We start from the raw sequence: 21,417 nt of genomic DNA on the forward strand, positions 1-21,417 counted from the left end.
TATAAGCACATATATATTTGCATAGAACACAGACTTGGCATTGGGCTTCAATTTATTTCCAACGCTGCAACGGCCTTTCAGCCCTACATATTATAACTCAAGCAAACTAGTTTGCAGTACAGGCCTTGCTATGTTTACCTTCTTCACATCTGACAGATTGTCTTTCTTTTTAACTGGTTGTCTGTCCTTGACCGAGGCCTGCTGGGATTCACTCTCAGACCCGGACTGGCTCCCAGATTCAGAAGAGCTGTTGGACTCTCCTGAGTGGTGCAATCTTCTCCTCTCCCTGCCCTGTTCACTCTCCGACTGACTCCCAGACTCCAACCCAGAGTGGTTCGATTCTTCTGAGGCCGAATTGCTATATCATCAAAAATGTGGAATTTCAGTCTAAAATATCACCAGATTTACTTAATATCATCCTTTTATAGTGCTGTACTTTCATTTGGTAAGCTATGCAAAGATTTCCCTTTTCAATAACAAGCCCATTTCATGAACAGTTTCTCCAATCTCCCACCTACTGTTGTCAAGCACGGATTTGGCTCAACAAATGAAGATCACTTTATTATTCAAAATTGTACACAAGGGCCAAAGGAAATTTGACTTCCGCTTCATCCTAACACCTCTGAAAGACACACATATAGGTTGGAGGTTGGAGCAGGGGGCTGCCACACTGGGCACCCATGGAGCTGTTGTTGTGGGGTGTTGAGCACCTTGCTCAAGGGCACAACAGCAGCCAATGTCATCTAGGATGTGTGTAGAAAGTTAAGAGGCTTATTTCACAAAGTACAAAAAGTTGGAGAACATGTTTTCTAAGTGAATGGAGTTCATGTAGTACTGAAAAGACTACATACAAAATGCTAATGCCTTTAGGTGGAAAGGAAACATCATTACATCACCATAGTGTGCTCAGATTAACTTTGTCATAACAAGACCTCTCCATGCCAATCCAATCCTCTTAAATAAGATCTTTAAAAATACTTCCATAACCCCATACAGGAGAAATTGCTGAAAACCACACAAGTGCTTCTCAGTCTGGGATGTGTTTTACGTCCATACTATTATTGTCATGTTGAAAAATATTTTCACAGTATTTAAAATTTGCCCACCCTAAAAGTATATTTGCATTCATTCCTAACATAGCCTACAAACTTTCACAAGTAACTATTACTGTTTTAAAACAATAGAGGGCGCCAAATAAGTCCTATGGTTGCCAGTGCCACATCAGTACATACATAGGGCCAACAGTGACTCCACCAAACATGAAGCTCCTACTGAGACTCTATCCAACAACCAATTATAATGTCTAGACCTGAAGTAATATTCACCTCAAGAGCACATCATATAATTTTGTTAATGCAAACATTAGGCTACATTTAACTAATGTATGTAAACAATGACAGAACCATGCCCTGATACATTCAAAACACTCCACATTCAAAACACTCCACATTTTTTAGCAATCTAACCAAAAAATGCCATATTCATACTGTACTTTACCGTGAAAATGTTACATGCAACTAAAAAAAGATTCGAAGAAATGTCAACATTCAATTTAAATGGAATGTCTTTATTTAATGAAACCAGAACACATTAATCACTAACATGTATTTATTAAAACTGTAATTCTTACATAATAAACCCAGCAAATTACAAGAATGTAAACCTGTCTGTCTATGCCCCATACTGACAGAATGTGCAGTACCTTGAACAGAGTATAGGGGGTAGCCACATCCAGCATTATTTCATTTTCAAAATAGATCATATCCACAGTCAGCCTACCTTAAAATGGTAAAAACATGAAGGCTGCTACAATAGAACAAAAACAATCCTTTCATTTGTAGCCATGCTTTATTACCTATGTGTAGTCACTTATGACAGTATTTATGCATATAACTAGAGCTATTCTATTACTACATAAAATTTCATTTGAAAATATACATCCAACTATAGAAAATCTAACGGATTAAATGTTTATATGACCATTCAGATAAGAAAGATTTGTTATTGTGATATCAAAAGCTAATGAATTGTGATAAAGTTATTGTAATTTATTGACCAGTCAGTCACCCAGTGACAAATGCTCAAACCCCCATAAGCAAGTGACTCCCTTCATTGAGTGTGAAGTTAGACATAGGCGGGACAAAAAACTGAAGTAAATGATTACAGGCTGGTGGGTTGCTAGGTGAAGAATGAGCCAATCACAGCTCAAAATAAAAGCCTATGACCTTTGAAACACTTCCTGTTCCCCTTTCCTGTAGTTCTGTGCACACTTTTAATACAGAAAGTACAAAACAAGAGCCATTTTGTAAATTAAAAGTGGACTCCACTTCATGCCCTGTATTTCAAAATAATATTTATTGAAGGGATCTGCTCTCCCAGTGTCTTTTGCTTACATGTGCTTGGAAAGTAGTCCTCTATCAGGACGAGAGCAGTCAAAAGTGTGGTAGAGGATTAGTATTTTGAGGGACAGACTTCAGATAAAATGTGCATGGTTATTAAAATGGCTGCCAAAAGGATAGCAAATGCACTACACAGCCTTTAATTGTTTGACAACGTCTTCATGTCCTGTATGTGACCCATTATCAATTGAATTAAGGGCTATGGGCAGTTAAGATGAAACATTTGCATGGATTGACAATCTAAAACCAATGCAATTACTTCTCTCTTGAAGAGACACCCAAACAGGCCTGTAGATGTAGTAGTCATGTAGGCCTATGGTAAGAAATGTAAGCCATGTAATAGGTGACAACATGTTGGCCCCATCAGGCTTTAATTACGATACCCAGTCACCAATTATACATAGGCCGACATAAGACAGTTAATTCCATGACTGAATTCTAAAACTATCAGAGATGTAAGAGGTGTAAGCAATGTGCACTTACCATCCCCGATAGAATGAAATGATTTCACTATTATGGATAAGCAGATATTATGTTCCACTCAAGATTACCATGATTTTGCAAGCAAGAATGGTTATTTGACACAAGTATGCCTCAAAATAACCTGTGCATATGTATAACTTTTTATTGATTATAATAAATTACATTGTTTTGTGTTCCAACGCAAACAGATAATACATTTCAATCATTTGAATCCCAACTTTTGTATTATTTTACAAATAAAAGTATAATCTAATAGCTCAAGTTGTTGAGACCATGAAAACATCTGCAATACATGACATTTACCATACTGGCACTTAGCTAGTAGCCTATTCCTTGGTATCAGAATATAAGCCCCTCTTGGTCACAAATACAGGCACAGCTGAATAAAGGGCTACTGTGCATTGAGGACATCACTCAATTGAATCAGCTGTCCTATCAAATCCGAAAATGCAGCCTAATAGAAAAGCCTAATCTAGAACTTTTGAGTGAACACCAAATCTGTGCAAAATGTAGTATGTCAATGGTTAGTCTGAATTGTGTACCAGTGAAGAGCACTTCAAAAAGAGCTACATCAATGCCAATAACCCCTCAAATTGTTCTCTGAATGACATCAGAATGCATACTTTTTCAGTATATACACACCTCACCTAATAACTATTTCAAATGGCTATCCATAAAATATGTAAATGTATTTAACTTTGACAAGAGGACTGACTATCAGTGAAGCAGTTTTCAAATAGGCCTACAATAATAGAGGCTCCCTTTCTTATGGACAGAAGCCCATAACAAATGAAGGAGTAACTGAAGACTAAATATCCAGGAGGTAAATAGATCTACAACAGCCTAAATAGAAACTAAAATCTAGTTAACATTCAGTCGTGATTGACTGTATGGCCTACTATACATTTAACAGTTCTCATTCAAATACTACACACTTTATAATTTAGGCTATCCACATTTAAGCTTACTAAAACCAATGTTGTCAACTGTTTCAAACGATGACAAATGAGTCTTTAAACTTACCTACATAGTTGCCAATGCAGAAAACAAGTTGAATAGAGTCTACTGGATATTTATTTAAATTCTTCCCTTCAGCCACACATGCTGTTAACATGAGTAAATTAAGAGTTCTAAAACGTTTGAAAAAAGAATACGCGTTGCATGTTCAAATGGTGCAATGCAGTGTCGACTAATATGACAAGGTCATATCACATAGTAACGATGGAACAACAAACATTGAAATCATGCATTTGTTCTTGGGAAAAAAGCCAATTAAACTTATTCTAGGTTGTATACATGTGGGTAAAGATTAAATAACATGGGCCTGAAAGTTCAGTCTTTAGTGTAACAAAATTAGGGTGTGGCTATTAAACAAGACCAAGGTCATTGGTTTGAAACTGGTACAAATCGTTAAAACTATGTAGCAAATGTGTCCACAGGCGATCAACCATGCTTGTCAAGGTAAACAATGAAAACAGATGTCTAAAAAGTTAAATAGATGATCGTACCTTGATGCATTGCTTTGAGTCGAACCTTCATCTTCTTGCTTTTTATTCTTATTCTTCATCATAGTTTTATCTTGAAAACGTTGGATTTGATGGTCTTATGTGCTGGTATTTGCTGTCAAAAGTTAGAAGAGTGATGAACCATCATAAAAGTCCCATAAGATAGTTTTTCTCAGAGGACAGTAAAAACCTTTGACGTTACGAAATAAGACAACGTTGTGTCAGGCGTTTAAATTGGACATATATTAATATATAAATTATCGATGGATAAATGACAACTGATGACCTCCTGTAATTAAAAAGCCAAGTGTTGAGAATTACAATTAGATCCACCGACCGAGCCACATGCACTAATTCTAACTGCGTCATCAGACAAAGGACGACCAAAATATGATAAATAAAAATTAAATCGATTGTAGGCATTATAAAAATGTAAACATACCTATTCCATGTACAGTAAGGTATAATGAAGTATTAGATTCACATCCGCAAAGTAGGCTATAGACTATATAATACTCATTACCCCCAAAAAAGGTATATATAAAAAAAAGGTTGAATGAAAATAAACATTAGGGGAAAAGACATTAATAGGATATTGAAGCGTCAACACAAGTGATCGTGAGACGAAAGGCTAGAGCTCTTCACAGAGCACACGAAAAATGGAGGCGCGCCATGGCTGCCAGACCTAGGCAGAGAAGACAACGACTCGCGCATACACTCAGTAAAACCGATATATACACGACGAAAAACGAATAAAAGCAGTAAACCTAATCTACTGTTCACTATAGTACTAGTTTTTATTTTAAATTAAAAAAAAATATTAACAGAGCGGCATATTCCAGCTTGATTTCATGAAAAAGAAAAAGGGCTGACGAAAGCCCAATGAATTGTTCCCCTTCCCAAGGCTCATCCGCCATCTAGAGCTCCTTCCTAGCTCTGAAAGCTTTGCCTTTGATTGACGTTATTTCCATTTACCCCACACTCAGGTGATGTCCCAAAGTCCCACCCCCTTTATTTTGTATAAAAACGGCAAACCTATATTACATTTTTATTTCATAAAAAGTTGCATCACTTCAAGAGGTTAGCCTTTGCCAAAGTCATATCCATATATTTTTTGTATCAATAAGGGTAATATTTGTACAAAAATAATTAAACACTAAGACCCATCACTTCCTGCTCAGACAGGAAGTATGACTTCAGGAGCCATTTTAGAGGCAGAGCCTTGGCCACCATTTCAGTTTTTGCCAAAAGCTGTTTCAACTGTGTATTATGTAGAGCTATGTAGAAATGCAGAGTATTACTGTATGTATTAGCCAGCCCCTTCATTCACCATGGAATGTGTTGATCACTAGAAGCCATACCCTTTCATTTTACTTACTTAAAAAATTAAATGTTTGCGCCAATTACGAGTCAGATTGTGAATACAGAACAGTCCTACAAAAAGTGTAGGAAGTAAAACTGGTCAATTAAATTAACCCGGGATATAAATAGTTTTAAAAAGTTGCTACATTGTTAAGTATTGCTCGTAATGGAGACAAGTAGCGTAAACACTTGAGCCAAAAAAACTTTAGCGTAATAGGTGTAAAAGTTCAAAATTAAAGGTTGTGTAAAGTATTACTTGCATTTACCCTCCAATTCCCCAGATCTTATTTAAAGTTAGTAGGCCTAATTTAGCTAGCACTATTAAATGTCAATTTAGATTGTACAAGGCAAACGTATCATACCTTCCAGTAAACAGGAGTAAATCGGAAGCCCCAAAAAATACCAGAAACTGAATTACATTTGAGTAAAATTGATTCAGTTGGAGAGAATTTTCACATTTAGCGAAAAGACAAATAGTCCTGTAACATTCTTGGGTAGCATATTGATCAATGAAAGAAAGTCAGAATAGTGAAAATTGCAATGTTTTATTTAACATAAATAACATCCTATTAGGAAATCACAGAAGTTGAAAAAGTAGTGTAACTGAACTCATTAAAGGAAACCATTACAATATTCAAACAATTGAGTCCAAAGAATTGCCAGCACATCCAAAGCACAAGAGTCCATGTCAAAGTTTGATGTAACTCCAATTGATGCATCTTATCCAGTAAAATAAAATCCTGAAAAAATCCAGTCAGCTTTTCAAAAATCCAATTAGCTCCCAAATCAACGCCGCCATCTTGATGACAAAGCAGCTGTCTCCACTTCAATGTCCAGTAGAATGGGGTCTTTAATGGAATTAAGAAAAAGAAAATGAGTCGAAAACCCCAATTACATTTAATTAAGACCTCACTTTTGTCCTATCCCATCAATTGGAATTTGCCTGCGAAATGAGCTTCAACAACACCACAAAAGATTCCGATTCCAATGCTCAATAGCTAGCTGAAAGTTGAGTTGGTAATGAAACCCAAAGTTAAAATGTCTGTATCATAGCAGTATGCAGTGACAAATATCACAATTCAAATAAATCCCCCAAAATCCAGAATGTTTATATAAAGAGCATTAAGGGCTGAATGCTTACTAACCATACACATGTGTAATATGCAGACAGATTGGGCAAAATGTGATTATAATTTGAAGATTCAGCCCTATTCACCCCAAATGACCTTGTGCCCATGATTTTCAAATATGAACGTTAGACAATTATGTTAATATCTTTGGGGGATGGAATACTAAAAGTAATGCAAGTCAGCTGTTCAAATTTCCACAAAAGCAATACTTTAAAACCTTTAGAAATCTATGATTCTCAAAAGTGTTTTAACGATAAATCTAAAGTCTAATATTATTATGCTTCGTTCACCTCAAGTAGGAAACTCAAAACTACCAGAACGGGGAAACATTAGGAGTACAACGACTATTTCATACTTGGGCGCTTGTTATGATTGGTTTTGGATGTCGGAAACCCGCAATTACGTAAATTCGGGGAGCTTTCCGGGGGTATCCCAGTCCCAAATTTCCGATGATTCCGAGAGCACATGAACACAGCATTGTGCAATTTAATAGCAAGCATATTCAACAAATTTTACAGCTGAATAATTTGAAAACAACAAAGACAAAACAGGAAATACAGGTGAAATCTAAGCAAATGGAATGTTACAAAATGTCTGTTAATCATTACAGATCAGTATAATTTTAGCATGGATAATGTAAAGTCGTTATTTATATCTGACAAATAAAAATCGTTCATGCAACCCATGGCTTGTGATCTACTTTTGGGATTACACTATGTTCATTAGAATAGATAGACAATAAATTGGTGACATTAATTTGATTTATTATTATTTTACTGTCAAGCTAGGCTAAACTACTTCAACTGCCCACTAGGGGGTTCACAGGAATCAAATTGAGCACACGCTGGCATGACTTAATCTCATAATCCACTTTTGGCCAACTGATATTGATGAACTATTAGTTGCATCTAAACTACTGCTCCTTTATTTGTAACGAAACACAAAACTCCAACAATAGTAATCATGCATGGAGTTAAACTGCACAAAAAATGCTAAATGTGCTTCCTCTGCATGCACCCGACCTCAAACTTCCACACATGACCAGCAGAGATTCACCAAGGAAGTGAGGAAATCACAAAAATGAGAAAAATAATTTTAATAAGAACGAGAATAATAAAAAGAGTTCTTAAAATCTATTTACGCATTCACTAAAGCCAAGAAAAAAATAGAGGCAGGTTCCGACCGAAGATGTCAGTTCATGACCAACAAGTGAAAACAAAGTGAAGATTTTTGGAGGATCTTGCCAAGAAAACTGAATTATTACGAGAAACCATCTCATATTCAAAGTACAAGGAAATATCCATTGGGCCTTTAGTTTAAAGTGCTAATTTAGTGGACATGCAAAGAAATTGTTAGTAGAGGTGGGTTGGGTCTAATTAATACAGGATTATTTCGCAATGTGATCGTTTGACTTTAACAAAAGTGAAATTCCTCCCGAATAAAGCAGAAGATACTGAATCATAATGGTAGTAGTAGGTAGGCGACTTTATTATCCCAGCTAGGAAATAGGTAGAATAGCATAATGCAGTAGTCTGTATTATGTCAGAATACACTGACCAAGTGAAAAAAGGAGCTTCAATCTATTACATTCCAAAATAAAGCTGATAACAAAAAAAGAAAGGGGAAAAAACTGGGGGATAAATTTGGGCAGTTGTGAATAATTGGGCCACAGGCAAGAGAAGAATCACAGAATATTTGAAAGTTGGAAGAAAGCTTCTTCAAGCATCAGGAGTTATCAACAATGAATGGCAACTTCTAGCTTCTAGGGGAAGCATGAGCATATTTGAAGTAAAAATTTAAAGGGCGAGTCCTTTACGCATCATACGCTAGCGTACCTGAAGACTTCGTCATTGCGCTTACGCTAGTTAGCATTGGCTGGCGAAACTAGCTCCAAACTTCCTTCATACTTCACACAGAGACATAAAAATGGTATCCACAAGTTCATTGGACGCGGGGCGGGGTAAGTAGAAAAACAGAATCTCGCAGTATCCCTTTAAATCATTGTGATAAAATAGGATGCCCTTGTAACAGGGCTTCATATACCAAATTAAGAGATTAGTAACTTTAAACTGATTTAGCTTAATTTGAAGTGTCAATGTGTGACAATGTAACAATGTGTGATATAATTATAGCTTTCACCATACAGCAAAAAACAACAAAAGGGTAAACTGTCACTGGAATATACATTTTATTTAATAACACTACAAGAAGAGGTAGAAATGTCATGGTGGTAGATCTCTGTTGATCTCAATTGGTTAAAATCAGTTTTCCAAATTATACCACATCACTGGGAATCCTACTCCCGTTACCAATAAATAGCCCAGCTCTGGATTGTTATGGATGTTAAAGATCAAGTGCTATGTTTAAGGCCCTGTGTTTTGGGCAAACATAACATGCCTGGATTTAAACTTATGTAAAAGTTGTTACTTCAATGTTATTAAACAGAACTTAATGTTTTTCTAAGAAATTTATTTAGTACAGAGTATTAACATGACATTTACAGCAGACATTTGAAGAAACATTACATTTGTTACAGCACACAACACAGACTAGACTTACATAGCTGTCTTCTTACTTCATGGGGAGGGAATGGAACAGGCAGTCAGTCCATGTCTTGATTCTGCAAGGGATAAGATGAGAAATTAGGTGACCATCAAATACACCAGACCACAAGTTGTTTGATGAGTACTCACTCATACTGGCCAAATATGACAAAATGTGGTCTCTCGGAATAGACTTCCTCATCTAGGCTTTTACTTGAATACCGTTTTTTGCAAACCAAAACTCAAGTTTCCAAAAATGTGATCTCTCAAGTGATCAGGTTTCCTAGTGCTATGCGTAATGCTCAGTTCAAGTAGTGCAGAATTTTTTTTTTAAACATTGGTTCCTGACTAGATTTTTTTATGACCCCCCCAAGTGGACATTACAAAATTCTGCAACCCTAGTCTACGAGTTGTGACATTATATTACAGACCTTTTCAACCAAACAAATAATTTCAGATTTTCATCAAACATGTGTGTGTATTATCAATTATGATAACCATGCTTCATATTAACAGAATACAACATGGCATCTTCTTGATTAGTAATATTGCTAATTTGACCAATTTAGCAAGCTAGCTAGCTAACTTATTAACAACTTTAATACTAATAAGCTAACTACTTACTATATTAACTCAACTCATTCAACCAGAAACATTCTAACTGATAGAGAACCTGAACAGACTTAAGCCATATATAGCAACTTGAACACAAGGATAATACTACTTTTAGGATAACGATCATACATTTAAGATCTAGGCAAGATTGAGTTGAGCCAAATTAATAGGCATATTATTAAAAGCACTGTAATTTCCGATGTCCTTTACTCGTCTGAGATCATTTCTTTACTTACCCATTGGCTAGCTAGCCATTTTTTTCAGACTAATGTACGAATGTCAGTTAGTTCTCCCAAAGAGGATAAATAGCATTTTTTACAAGCACTTAACAGAGACCTTAGCAGAGAATCAAATTCTAAAAATAAGTCAAACCACAAAATGTGAACGTAACATCACCTGCGAAGATTTGAAGCAGCATCATGGTAGCAATAAGAGCTAACTTCAATAGTGAATATTATTGCCCTCTTGTGGTCTTAACAATCATAACACTGCTCACAAGTGTGTTCAGCGATTTTTTTAACGTATTTATTCATTTTAAGAAAATTCCCTATTTACTCTTCTTTTCAGGTATTGAATGGACACAGACTAAATAAATGCCAAGTAAATACACAATGCAAATGTTACAATGTAGTGTTAGGATACACTATAACACACATCCATATAATATTTTACATGGAAGAGATGTTATTCAAAATGTGTTGTTTTCAGGTTCTATCTTCTTCCCCGTCTTTAATTAAAAGCGAACACTTCATACTTACAAGCCTTGATCATTCCGATCCCCCTAGTCATCGATTTGGTGGGCCACCCGGATAACAAACCTTCAAAAGTACAAATACAAAAGTGAAAACAGGCAAACAGCACAACCTATTGGTCAGTCTAATATAACAGTCAGGAGAAACATACTTGCTAAATTAAACATACGCACTGTTAATAATTAATAGTCATAAAATACCATCACAAGCTCATTTTTTTCACAAACCTACCATTTTTCAAGTATCAAAACTTCGGTATTCTTCTTTACCACCATTTTTCAAACTTCAATGGTTCCTGAAAAAAAAGAAATATACATGTTAGATTATGGTGATTATGTCACAAAATCTGGCAGAATGCCATACATTGTCTGGTACAAGAGATTCTAAACATCTGTACAGAATTTCATTTTTGAAATGGTACTACAAATACTAGAGGCAACCATATAATCAATCAACTAATAGCTACCCATAATTAATTTGTGATCTGAATTCATTTGCAGAAGGCAACTTATAACCATTTACACTTTGAATACATGCATGTCCAAAAATACTATACTTTCAACTTGAAATATGTGTTGTGGCCATTTATCCAACGATTTTTGTATCAAAATTAGTAAGAATTATTCATGGAACACAAAGATTAAACCCGGCAAACAATTTATGACCACAATATAGCAACTGGTCAATGATACCTTATTTAAATATAGTGTCCCTAAACATGGAAATCTTGAGACTTGGCTGAATCAATATCTCAGCACCAGGGACTTTTATATTAAGCTTTAATAAAGATGATAACACAGCATCAACTTGATTACATTAAATATCTATGGAAAAAAATCTTATCCTCACTGTATGGACATATTTCAATAACCTGGTCAGGATAGCATTAAGTAGCTTTTGCGTCTTGGAAAAGGGTGTATTTCTTAATAATTCCTCTATGAAATGTGATCAAGTGAATCGTTCTGTATTTGTGAAGTGTGAAAAACCTACTCCCATAACTACTAAAATAATAACCCAAAAATTATTTACGGAATTATTTCTGAGACTTTTATTTCCATTCTGTAACACAAAGAGTTAAAAGCCAACACCCTATTTACAATTTTTTGAAAAATAGCTTCATATATGCTCCTCAAGACGTTGCAGTTTCATTTGAACATAAAACTTGTGTTATGTGTAAAGAAAAAGCACCATTATCGAACATGTTTAACTTCAAATTAAATTTAATAATTTTAACCACTGTTAAAATGAGCTGAAATATTAAGTTAGCCAGAACTATACCTGTCTGGAATGTTTTCCAGCATGTAACACCTAAAAACCTGGCAATAAAGCCTTTTCTAAAATATTTTTTTTTGTATGGAAAAACATCGAAATGCACTATATAACAGAACTCACAATATAAAGCTTCATACTTTCCTCTTACTCTCAACCCATTTAAAATCAACATTTATTGTTAAGATGTAACGTTACTCAATTTAGTTAATTATCTGTCAATTTCAGACAAGGGCATTTGCCCTTTCAAGGACAAAGCACATTTTAAATGCGTAGGTTCTAGAACTCGAAAGTGTACCCAATAATAATGTTACTTTGTATGACTTAAATTAACGCAACACATTTTTTTCATTCTCCTATTCATCCAACGAATTAGAATTTCAACCCACACGAACATTGGGTCCGAATTTTTTATTTGTATAATTCTTAACAGGGAACACATCATGGCCATTTTTACAACAGACCGTAGAACCCTCGCTCTTTCCACCATATTGCCACATCTTCTAAACGCGCCTTTATAGGGGAAAACTGATTTTGTTTTTTAGTTTCTTACCCACATGTGAGATGGGCGCTATCCCCCGTCTTCTACCCGCGCGACCGCCGCATTTCTTGCAGATTTTCGTCATTTTATCGGGATCTTCACCCTGACAGTTCTGCGTCTCTGCCATTCTGTGCTGGATGCTGGTCTCTTCCGTCTGTCCTTCTCACTGGGTCTGCATGAACTGTTATCCTATTCAATAGCTCTGCCCCCTCTTTTTCAACGTAAGCGCACACAACTTCCTCTGAAACACACCAGCATCCTGGGTAGCAAGGAGAGCCTCTACTCGAATGGTTTAGATAATTACTATAAAGCAATTTATTGAGGAAAATATGCAACATTGTGGCTCTACATGTATTTTATACACTTGTCTGAAATGTATCAAATGTTAAAACTAGGAGATACATTGTGGCAACATTTCCCTTGTTTAGTCCAAAGAACTATGCTCAAAGGTTTACTGTCTGTTTTGCTCAAAGGTTTACTGTCTGTTTTGCATTTAATGTTTGTTCTTCTTAAGACATTTTTGTGTTTATGAGGCAAGATGTATAAACCAACTTCATTGTTGAAATAGTTGTTTTGAACATTAAACAATGCTGAAGTTGTGTTTTACTACCTCCTGTCCTGTATTTCAGTACACGTATTTCATCACGTGTTGCATTGCTAAAGGTTATTCAATTAAATAATTACAGAACACAGTAGATATGTCAAAATATACCAGTGTCAAACTAATATAGACTACCACATTTGTAATTGTTTGGCTATAATATGTAAATGCTTGTATTGATAATTTCTATTAATATTACAAATAAAATGCATTGACCATGTAAAAACCAATTGTATACAGGTACAATTGAAGAATGTCATGGATAGACCATAATGGCGTTGCTTTGTGGGAAGCAGCAAAAACACATACGCCATTTTGAATGTACTGTTCAGTCCTTAGTACACCACCCCATCAACAACCAATAAGATGTGAGCGGAACAGCTTTGCAGTGGAAGATTTCCTGGAAAAAATATCCACAGCCTAGCAACAAGAGTTGTAAACCAAACCCCCATTCAAATGAAAAACGGCACCCTTCGTTCCCTCATTGGACAGATCACAGAAACGTATTTGCACAGGAAAAACAAAATGGTGCCAGTTGAGCTAGAAGTTACCCGTCACTATATATCTACCCAAACTGGGGGGGAAATATCTTATCCTGTATCAGTAGTTAGGGTCAAATTCTACCTCCTGCTGAATCCATTGTGATTTGTGATGGGCGAAAAGGGGATATATTAATGCAACATTGAACAAACTTATTGTCATTGTTGAACATTAACAGCCCATAAAATAATAAAGGTTGAAGTTGGTTACACGTGCTTGCTTACACATGCTCTAGAACTAAAGTATTATTGCCAGTTGATATGCCCATTTATGAAGTTTATGGTAATTTTAACTGCAACGTTTGTATTGTATTAGACTGAAAGAGTAGACTACCGTTTCCTGTCAGTAGAATTTTGCTGTAGCCCTTATTCACTAGTTTGAATAACAAGTATCCAAGCAACAGTAACCAGATCTACTCATTTTCTGCGTTTGCGTCTGACTTACAATTCCTGCCAAACAGACAACAGATCTGATTAAAACAAAAACATATAGTTGTTTTATTTTGATAAAACCAGTAGTGTGTCAGACAAAGAGTAATTGTTGTTGTAAAATGAATAAATTAAAAAGCAGCATTTGACAGCCCATGCTCAATAAGTTAGGCTCCTTTAGTCCAATATTGGGCTAACATTACTCCTTAATCCAAGGACCTTACATGTCTGTTTAAAGGGTGGTTTGGCTCTGGAAGCCAAAACTGCCAAATATTCCAGCTAAAGGTGAATCGATTCTCAATTGCAGTAAGGTTCTAGAAATATAAATCCCTCTACTTTCATATAACATAAAACTAATTTCACAACTGCAAAATACACACACTGTACAACAGAGGAGGCTGGGAGGAGGAGCTACAGGAGGACAGGCTCATTGCAATGGCTGGAATGGAATACATTTAACGATATCAAATATATGGAAACCACATGTTTGCTCCATTCATTACAATGAGCCCGTCCGCCTATAGCTCATCGACAAGCCTCCACTACCGTACACTGTTTAAACCAGTTTTAACAGTTTCATCACACCATATTTTTTCAGTGATAACACCTTTATGCCGTCTGTCTACCGTTTGCACACGTGTTCGGAGACGCAGATGGCCAACTAGCACAGTTTGTTCTCCGTAAACAAAAGCTGTAACGTGGACGTATGGCAGTGTGGCAACCCTAATCCTGTTTACGAACAGTCGGGAAGCAAAGGGCTATGCTGATCCCAGTCTCATGGTGAATAAATGCCGCCATCTAGTGTCTATTAGAGCGCAATTGGTTGTAGATGCTCTCATTTTATTATGTGTGGTCAATAACCTTCATTTTTGTAGAAAACAATGCATCAGCTTGTTAACAACAGTGGAGGCTCCTCAGAGGAGCATGGAGAGTTTTATTAATCAACTAATAAATTCGTTTTATTCATCCTCCTCAGTGAATATCTTTTAAAAAATGAAAATTGTAAAACAGAAAAAGTTAAGATAAAACTTTACTAAATATATTTGTCACCAAATAATTGATTAAAACACACTGTTTTGCAATGAAGGTCTAAAGTAGCCTCAACAGCACCTCAGCAGGGTAGCACCATGGTGTAGCCGGAGTACACAGCTAGCTTCTGTCCTCTTGGTACATTGACTTCAATACAAAACCTGGAAGCCTCCACTACTAGGATTACTCACTTCAAGTTGGACGAGGAGTTCTTCTCCAATGACTCGGACGCGAGGGATATACAACGGACACCTGACCAGGCCAAGATCCCCATGATTCACTCTAAAAGGAAACGTAGGTTTCGCGGAAAGAGATGCCTTGTGAGGATCAGGCAATGAGTAGCTAATCTGTCCTTGCCATCCGTTCTGCTAGCTAACGTTCAATCACTGGAAAATAAATGGGACGAACTGAAAGCACGTAAATCCTACCAACGGGACAGTAAAAACGGTAATATCTTGTTTCACCAAGTTGTGACTGAACAACGACATTAAGAACATACATTTGGCGGGTTATACACTTTCGGCAGGACAGAACAACAGCCTCCGGTAAGAGACGGGGCGGGGGCCTATGCATATTAGTTAACAATAGCTGGTGCACGGTATCTAAGGAAGTCTCAGGGTTTTGCTCGCCTGTGGTAGAGTGTCTCATGATAAGCTGTAGACCACACTATCTACCTAGAGAGTTTATCTGTATTTTCCATAGATGTCTACATACCACCAGAGACCGAAGCGGGCACTAAAACCACACTCAATGAGCTGTATTCCGCCATAAGCAAACAGGAAAACGCTCATCCAGAGGCGGCGCTCCTATTTGGACTTAAATGCAGGGAAACTTAAATCAGTTTTACCTCATTTATTTTTTTTGTTAATTTTACCCCCTTTTTCGTGGTATCCAATTGTTAGTAGCTACTATCTTGTCTCATCGCTACAACTCCCGTACGGCCTCGGGAGAGACGAGGGTTGAAAGTCATGCGTCCTCCGATACACAACCCAACCAAGCCGCACTGCTTCTTAACACAGTGCGCATCCAACCCGGAAGCCAGCCGCACCAATGTGTCGGAGGAAACACCGTGCACCTGGCAATCTTTCTAAGAAAAACAAAATGCTAGGTGAAGACTTGATAAAATTAACAGATATTTAGATGTCTAGCTTGCTAAAATAATGTGGTCCCAAATATTGCATTTGTATAAATTTCAGACAGTTACATGCAGCTGAGTGAGAATACTATTGGTGCTTTCAAGACAACTGGGAACTCGGAAAATAAAAAGGTCAAGTCGTCAGTGATCTTCAGGTCGGAAAGTTGGAGCTCTAGAAAGATGCCCAAGTTTCCGACTTGGAATTCTGACTTGGATGACATTTCAAAACGAATTTTCCTAGTCAGAGTTCCCAGTTGCCTTGAACACACTGAAGTCTGACATTTTCAGGTTCCCAGTTGTTTTGAACGCAGCATATGCTATTTTTAAAAATCCACACATCCAGCATCATCAAAAGGGTCATACAAGGATAGTTAACCCAAATTATGAAATTACTTATTGGTTTCCTTTACAACCTATGGACAAGGTATGACCGCAATCCATACGTTATCTTTGTTGTTTTCCTGGCACTGTTTCCACATGCTAACGTTTTAGCATTTGTGACACATACCATGACATAGGACTGACAAACATTTATCACGCATCATGTTCAAATAATCAGTGACTTGAATGGGATTTGTGCTACAAATGATCAAATGTTAGCATGTGGAAACAGTGCCAAGGAAACTAAACCAATGCATGGATTGCAGTCATACCATGTCTATAGACTGCTTACAGGGTAAGGAACCCAATGTGTAATTTGGGTAAAATATCCATTTGAAGACATTTCAATAGATGTACTCTCAATATAAGGCTCATCAGTGTCTGGGGCGCACACAATACTCAGAATGTTATGTTTATGGCGCATTTAATGAATGCATGAAAAGGAAAATGTCCAGACTCCCTCTGTCCTGCAGGGCTCCAGCATCATGAACAGTGGCCGACCTACACACACCAAACAGGGCTCAGTCTTCCGGCAGTAGATAATCCCCATTCCTTCTTCCCCGCAAGCATTCCAAATGAAATGAAAGGATTGTTGGCCACAAAGAGCAACGCACCTTGCCAGAACTAAGGTATAAAGAACTGGAGACAGCGTCCAAAATTCCTGACCGTTGTCTTCAACATAAAATACTCACGTTCTTAACTAGTTGCCACAAAGTGAGAAGCCCCGCCTACTCAACCAATCCGATGAGGCAGTGTGACGATGTGTATGCCCCCACCCAGTTTACAGGGGCAGACGAGGGACATTAATTTATTTTATCTAGTTATCCAGAAATGTGGTTATTTATTAGCTATAATAAAACAACCGTTGTAAATGCAAAGTGGTAATCAGTTGTCTTATTCAAGCTTAGCTTGCAAGTTTAGCATGATGTTTGTCCTTACTCAGTTACTTGTATTAACCCAAATAGGTTTACTCCAATATCTCCATTGTTTTTAAAATGGCATGCAGACAAAGAAATCGACACACTTATTTTGATTTTCAAATACAAGTAAGCCACAAGTAAAACATACCCAGTTTCACAGAAATTGGCTAATTTAAGATTTAACTTAAATCCTGTTACTTTATTTGGCACCTAGGCACTTACTATAGTCACTTATTTATTTAACTTAACATAGCCTTGCAGTCTACCTTTTTGGTATTTTGTACCAGTCTCCGTCTCTGTACAAAAGCATGGTCTTCAAGCTATGGAAGATGGCTAAACATGAAATAATACTAATTGATTGGACTCAGTGTAAGGTGAAACTCACCACCCTAACCCCACTTACATACTCTTACTTTATTGACCCATCCACCCTTCTATTTGGAGTACAAAAGTAACTTTGTTTCACACATGTTTTATACAAATATTGTTACATATACATTATTCATACATGGTATTTTTATACACAGTATTACATGATAAGAATACAGTTTGATATACACATTGCACCTAAAATGGTACTTATCATTACATACTCTGGCAATAAGTGCCATGGGATCTTTAGTGACCACAGAGTTATGACAACCTTAAAGTGCCACCTTCTTAAGTTACATTTTTGATTCTATTTATTTCACCTTTATTTAACCAGGTAGGCTAGTTGAGAACAAGTTCTAATTTACAACTGCGAACTGGTCAAGAATAAGCAAAGCAGTGCAACACAAACAACACAGAGTTCCACATGGAATAAACAAATAATAATAAACAGTCAATAATACAATAGAACAAGTATATATACAGTGTGTGCAAATGAGGTAAGGCAATAAATAGGCCATAGTGGCAAAATATTACAATATAGCAATTAAACGCAGGAATGATATGTGCAGAAATGAAGGTGCAAGTAAAAATACTAGGGTGCAAAGGAGCCAAAAAATAAATAACAGTATGTGGATGAGGTAGATGGATGGGCTATTTACAGATGGGGTATGTACAGGTGCAGTGATCTGCTCAAACAGCTGGTGCTTAAAGTTAGTGAGGGAGATATGGGTCTCCAGCTTCAGTGATTTTTTTTCTTTCTCCATTTGTTCCATTCATTGGCAGCAGAGAATTGGAAGGAAAGGCAGCCAAATAGGAATTGGCTTTGGGGTCGACCAGTGAAATATACCTGCTGGAGCGCGTGCTACAGGTGGGTGCTGCTATGGTGACCAGTGAGCTGAGTTAAGGCGGGGCTTTACCTAGCAAATACTTATGGGTAACCAGGAGCCAGTGGATTTGGCGACAAACATAAAGCGAGGGCCATCCAACGAGAGCATACAGGTCTCAGTGGTGGGTAGTATATGGGGCTTTCGTGACAAAATGGATGGCACTGTGATAGACTGCATCCAATTTGCTGAGTAGAGTGTTGCAGGCTATTTTGTAAATGACATCGCCGAAGTCAAGGATCGACAGGATAGTCAGTTATACGAGGGTATGTTTGGCTGCGTGAGGGAAGGATGCTGTTGCGAAATAGGAAGCCGATTCTAGATTTAATTTTGGATTGGAGATGCTTATTGTGAGGCTGGAAGGAGAGTATACAGTCTAACCACACACCTAGGTATTTGTAGTTGTCCACATATTCTAAGTCAGAACCGTCCAGAGTAGTGATGCTGGATGGGCGTGCAGGTGCGGGCAGCCATCGGTTGAAGAGCATACATTTAGTTTTACTTGCATTTAAAAGCAGTTGGAGGCCACGGAATGAGAGTTGTATGGCATCATAAGGTGAATGCACCAATTTGTAAGTCGCTCTGGATAAGAGCGTCTGCTAAATGACTTAAATGTAAATGTAAATGCATTGAAGCTCGTCTGGAGGTTAGTTAACACAGTGTCCAAGGAGGGGCCAGAAGTATACAGAATGGTGTCGTCTGCGTAGAGGTGAATCAGAGAATCACCAGCAGCAAGAGCGACATCATTGATGTACACAGAGAAAAGAGTCGACCCGAGAATTGAACCCTGTGGCTCCCCCATAGAGACGGCCAGAGGTCCGGAGAACAGGCCCTCCAATTTAACACACTGAACTCTGAGAAGTAGTTGGTTGAGTCTGCCGATGAGAATGTGGTGATTGACAGAGTCAAAAGCCTTGGCCAGGTCGATGAATATGGCTGTACAGCAATGTCTCTTATCGATGGCGGTTATGATATTGTTTAAGCCCTTGAGCGTGGCTGAGGTGCACCTATGACCAGCTCTGAAACCAGATTGCATAGCGGAGAAGGTACGGTGGGAATCGAAATGGTCGGTGATCTGTTATCTTGGCTTTCGGGTGATTTGTAGGGGTCCAGATTTTGCAGCTCTTTCAGAACATCAGCTATCTGGATTTGGGTGAAGGAGAAATGTGGGAGGCTTGGACGAGTTGCTCTGGGGGGTGCAGGGCTGTTGACCAGGGTAGGGGTGACCAGGTGGAAAGCATGGCCAGCAGTACAAAAATGCTTATTGAAATTCTCAATTATTGTGAATTTATCAGTGTTGACAGTGTTTCCTAGCCTCAGTGCAGTGGGCAACTGGGAGGAGGTGCTCTTATTCCCCATGGACTTTACAATGTGCCAGAACTTTTTGGAGTTTGTGCTGCAGGATGCAAATTTCTGTTTGAAAAAGCTAGCCTTTGCTTTCCTAACTGCCTGTGTATATTCGTTCCTAACTTCCCTGAAAAGTTTCATATCGCAGGGGCTATTTGATGCTAATGCCGTACACCACAGGATGTTTTTGTGCTGGTCAAGGGCAGTCAGGCCTGGAGTGAATCACGGGCTATATCTGTTCCTGGTTCTAACATTTTTGAACAGGGCATGCTTATTTAAGATTGTGAGTAAAGCCCTTTTAAAGAATAACCAGGCATCTTCTACTAACGGAATGAGGTCAATATCCTTCCAGGATAGCCGGGCCAGGTCGATTAGAAAGGCCTGCTCGCTGAAGTGTTTTAGGGAGCGTTTGACGGTGATGAGGGGTGGTCGTTTGACCACAGACCCATTACAGACGCAAGCAATGAGGCAGTGATCGCTGAGCTCCTGGAGACAACAGAGTTGTATTTGGAGGGCTGGTTGGTTAGGATGATATCAACGAGGATGCCTGTGTTTACGGATTTGGGGTTGTACCTGGTAGGTTCATTGATCATTTGTGTGAGATTGAGGGCACCAAGTTTAGATTGTAGGATGGCCGGGGTGTTTAGCATGTCCCAGTTTAGGTCACCTAACAGCACAAGCTCTGAAGATAGATGGGGGGCAATCAATTCACATATGGTGTCCAGGGCACAGCTGGGGTCAGTAGGTGGTCTATAGCAAGTGACAACGGTGAATGGAATGGTGGAATGGTGGATTTTTAAAAGTAGTTTGGGCACAGACCTGGATAATAAGACATAGCCTGCAGAGTTCTCTCTGCAGCAGATTGCAACTCCACTCCCTTTGGCAGTTCTATCTTGTCGGAAAATGTTATAGTTAATGATGGAAATTTCAGGGGTTTTGGTGGCCTTTCTAAGGCAAGATTCAGACACAGCTAGGACATCCGTGTTGGCAGAGTGGGCTAAAGCAATGAATAAAACAAATTTAGGGAGGAGACTTCTAATGTTAACATGCATGAAACCAAGGCTTTTACGGTTTTATTGAGGAACATTCCATTGTTAGTTGGGAATTCAACATTTATGTTGTAAAAGTGTATGGTTTAAATTCCAGTGATCAGCCTTTGAACGTAAGGCCTTTTTCAGCAG

General features: G+C 37.8%; 1 protein-coding gene across 5 annotated transcripts in view; it reads right to left on the reverse strand.

Moving 5' to 3' along the window:
* chd2 (chromodomain helicase DNA binding protein 2) overlaps positions 1–12,804 on the reverse strand; it is a 31,045-nt gene extending 18,241 nt beyond the window's left edge. For 2 of the 5 annotated variants that reach the window (XM_046307609.1, XM_046307573.1), the window contains exons 1-7: positions 12,612–12,804; positions 11,021–11,084; positions 10,796–10,855; positions 9,439–9,499; positions 4,830–6,597; positions 4,391–4,502; positions 139–358 (exon numbers count right to left, since the gene is read on the reverse strand). In XM_046307609.1, the coding sequence (XP_046163565.1) occupies positions 139–358; positions 4,391–4,452 (282 nt within the window). In that variant the 5' untranslated portion in view covers positions 4,453–4,502; positions 4,830–6,597; positions 9,439–9,499; ... (1 more) ...; positions 11,021–11,084; positions 12,612–12,804. Of the gene's footprint in view, positions 1–138; positions 359–4,390; positions 9,500–10,795; positions 10,856–11,020; positions 11,085–12,611 lie in introns of all 5 variants that reach the window. The other 3 variants (XM_046307583.1, XM_046307592.1, XM_046307601.1) reach the window with 3 other exon arrangements.
* Between the last annotated feature and the right edge of the window lie 8,613 nt (positions 12,805–21,417).

This window comes from Oncorhynchus gorbuscha, linkage group LG02 (assembly GCF_021184085.1).
Source record: "Oncorhynchus gorbuscha isolate QuinsamMale2020 ecotype Even-year linkage group LG02, OgorEven_v1.0, whole genome shotgun sequence".
In the NCBI taxonomy this organism is placed as follows: Eukaryota; Metazoa; Chordata; class Actinopteri; order Salmoniformes; family Salmonidae; genus Oncorhynchus; species Oncorhynchus gorbuscha.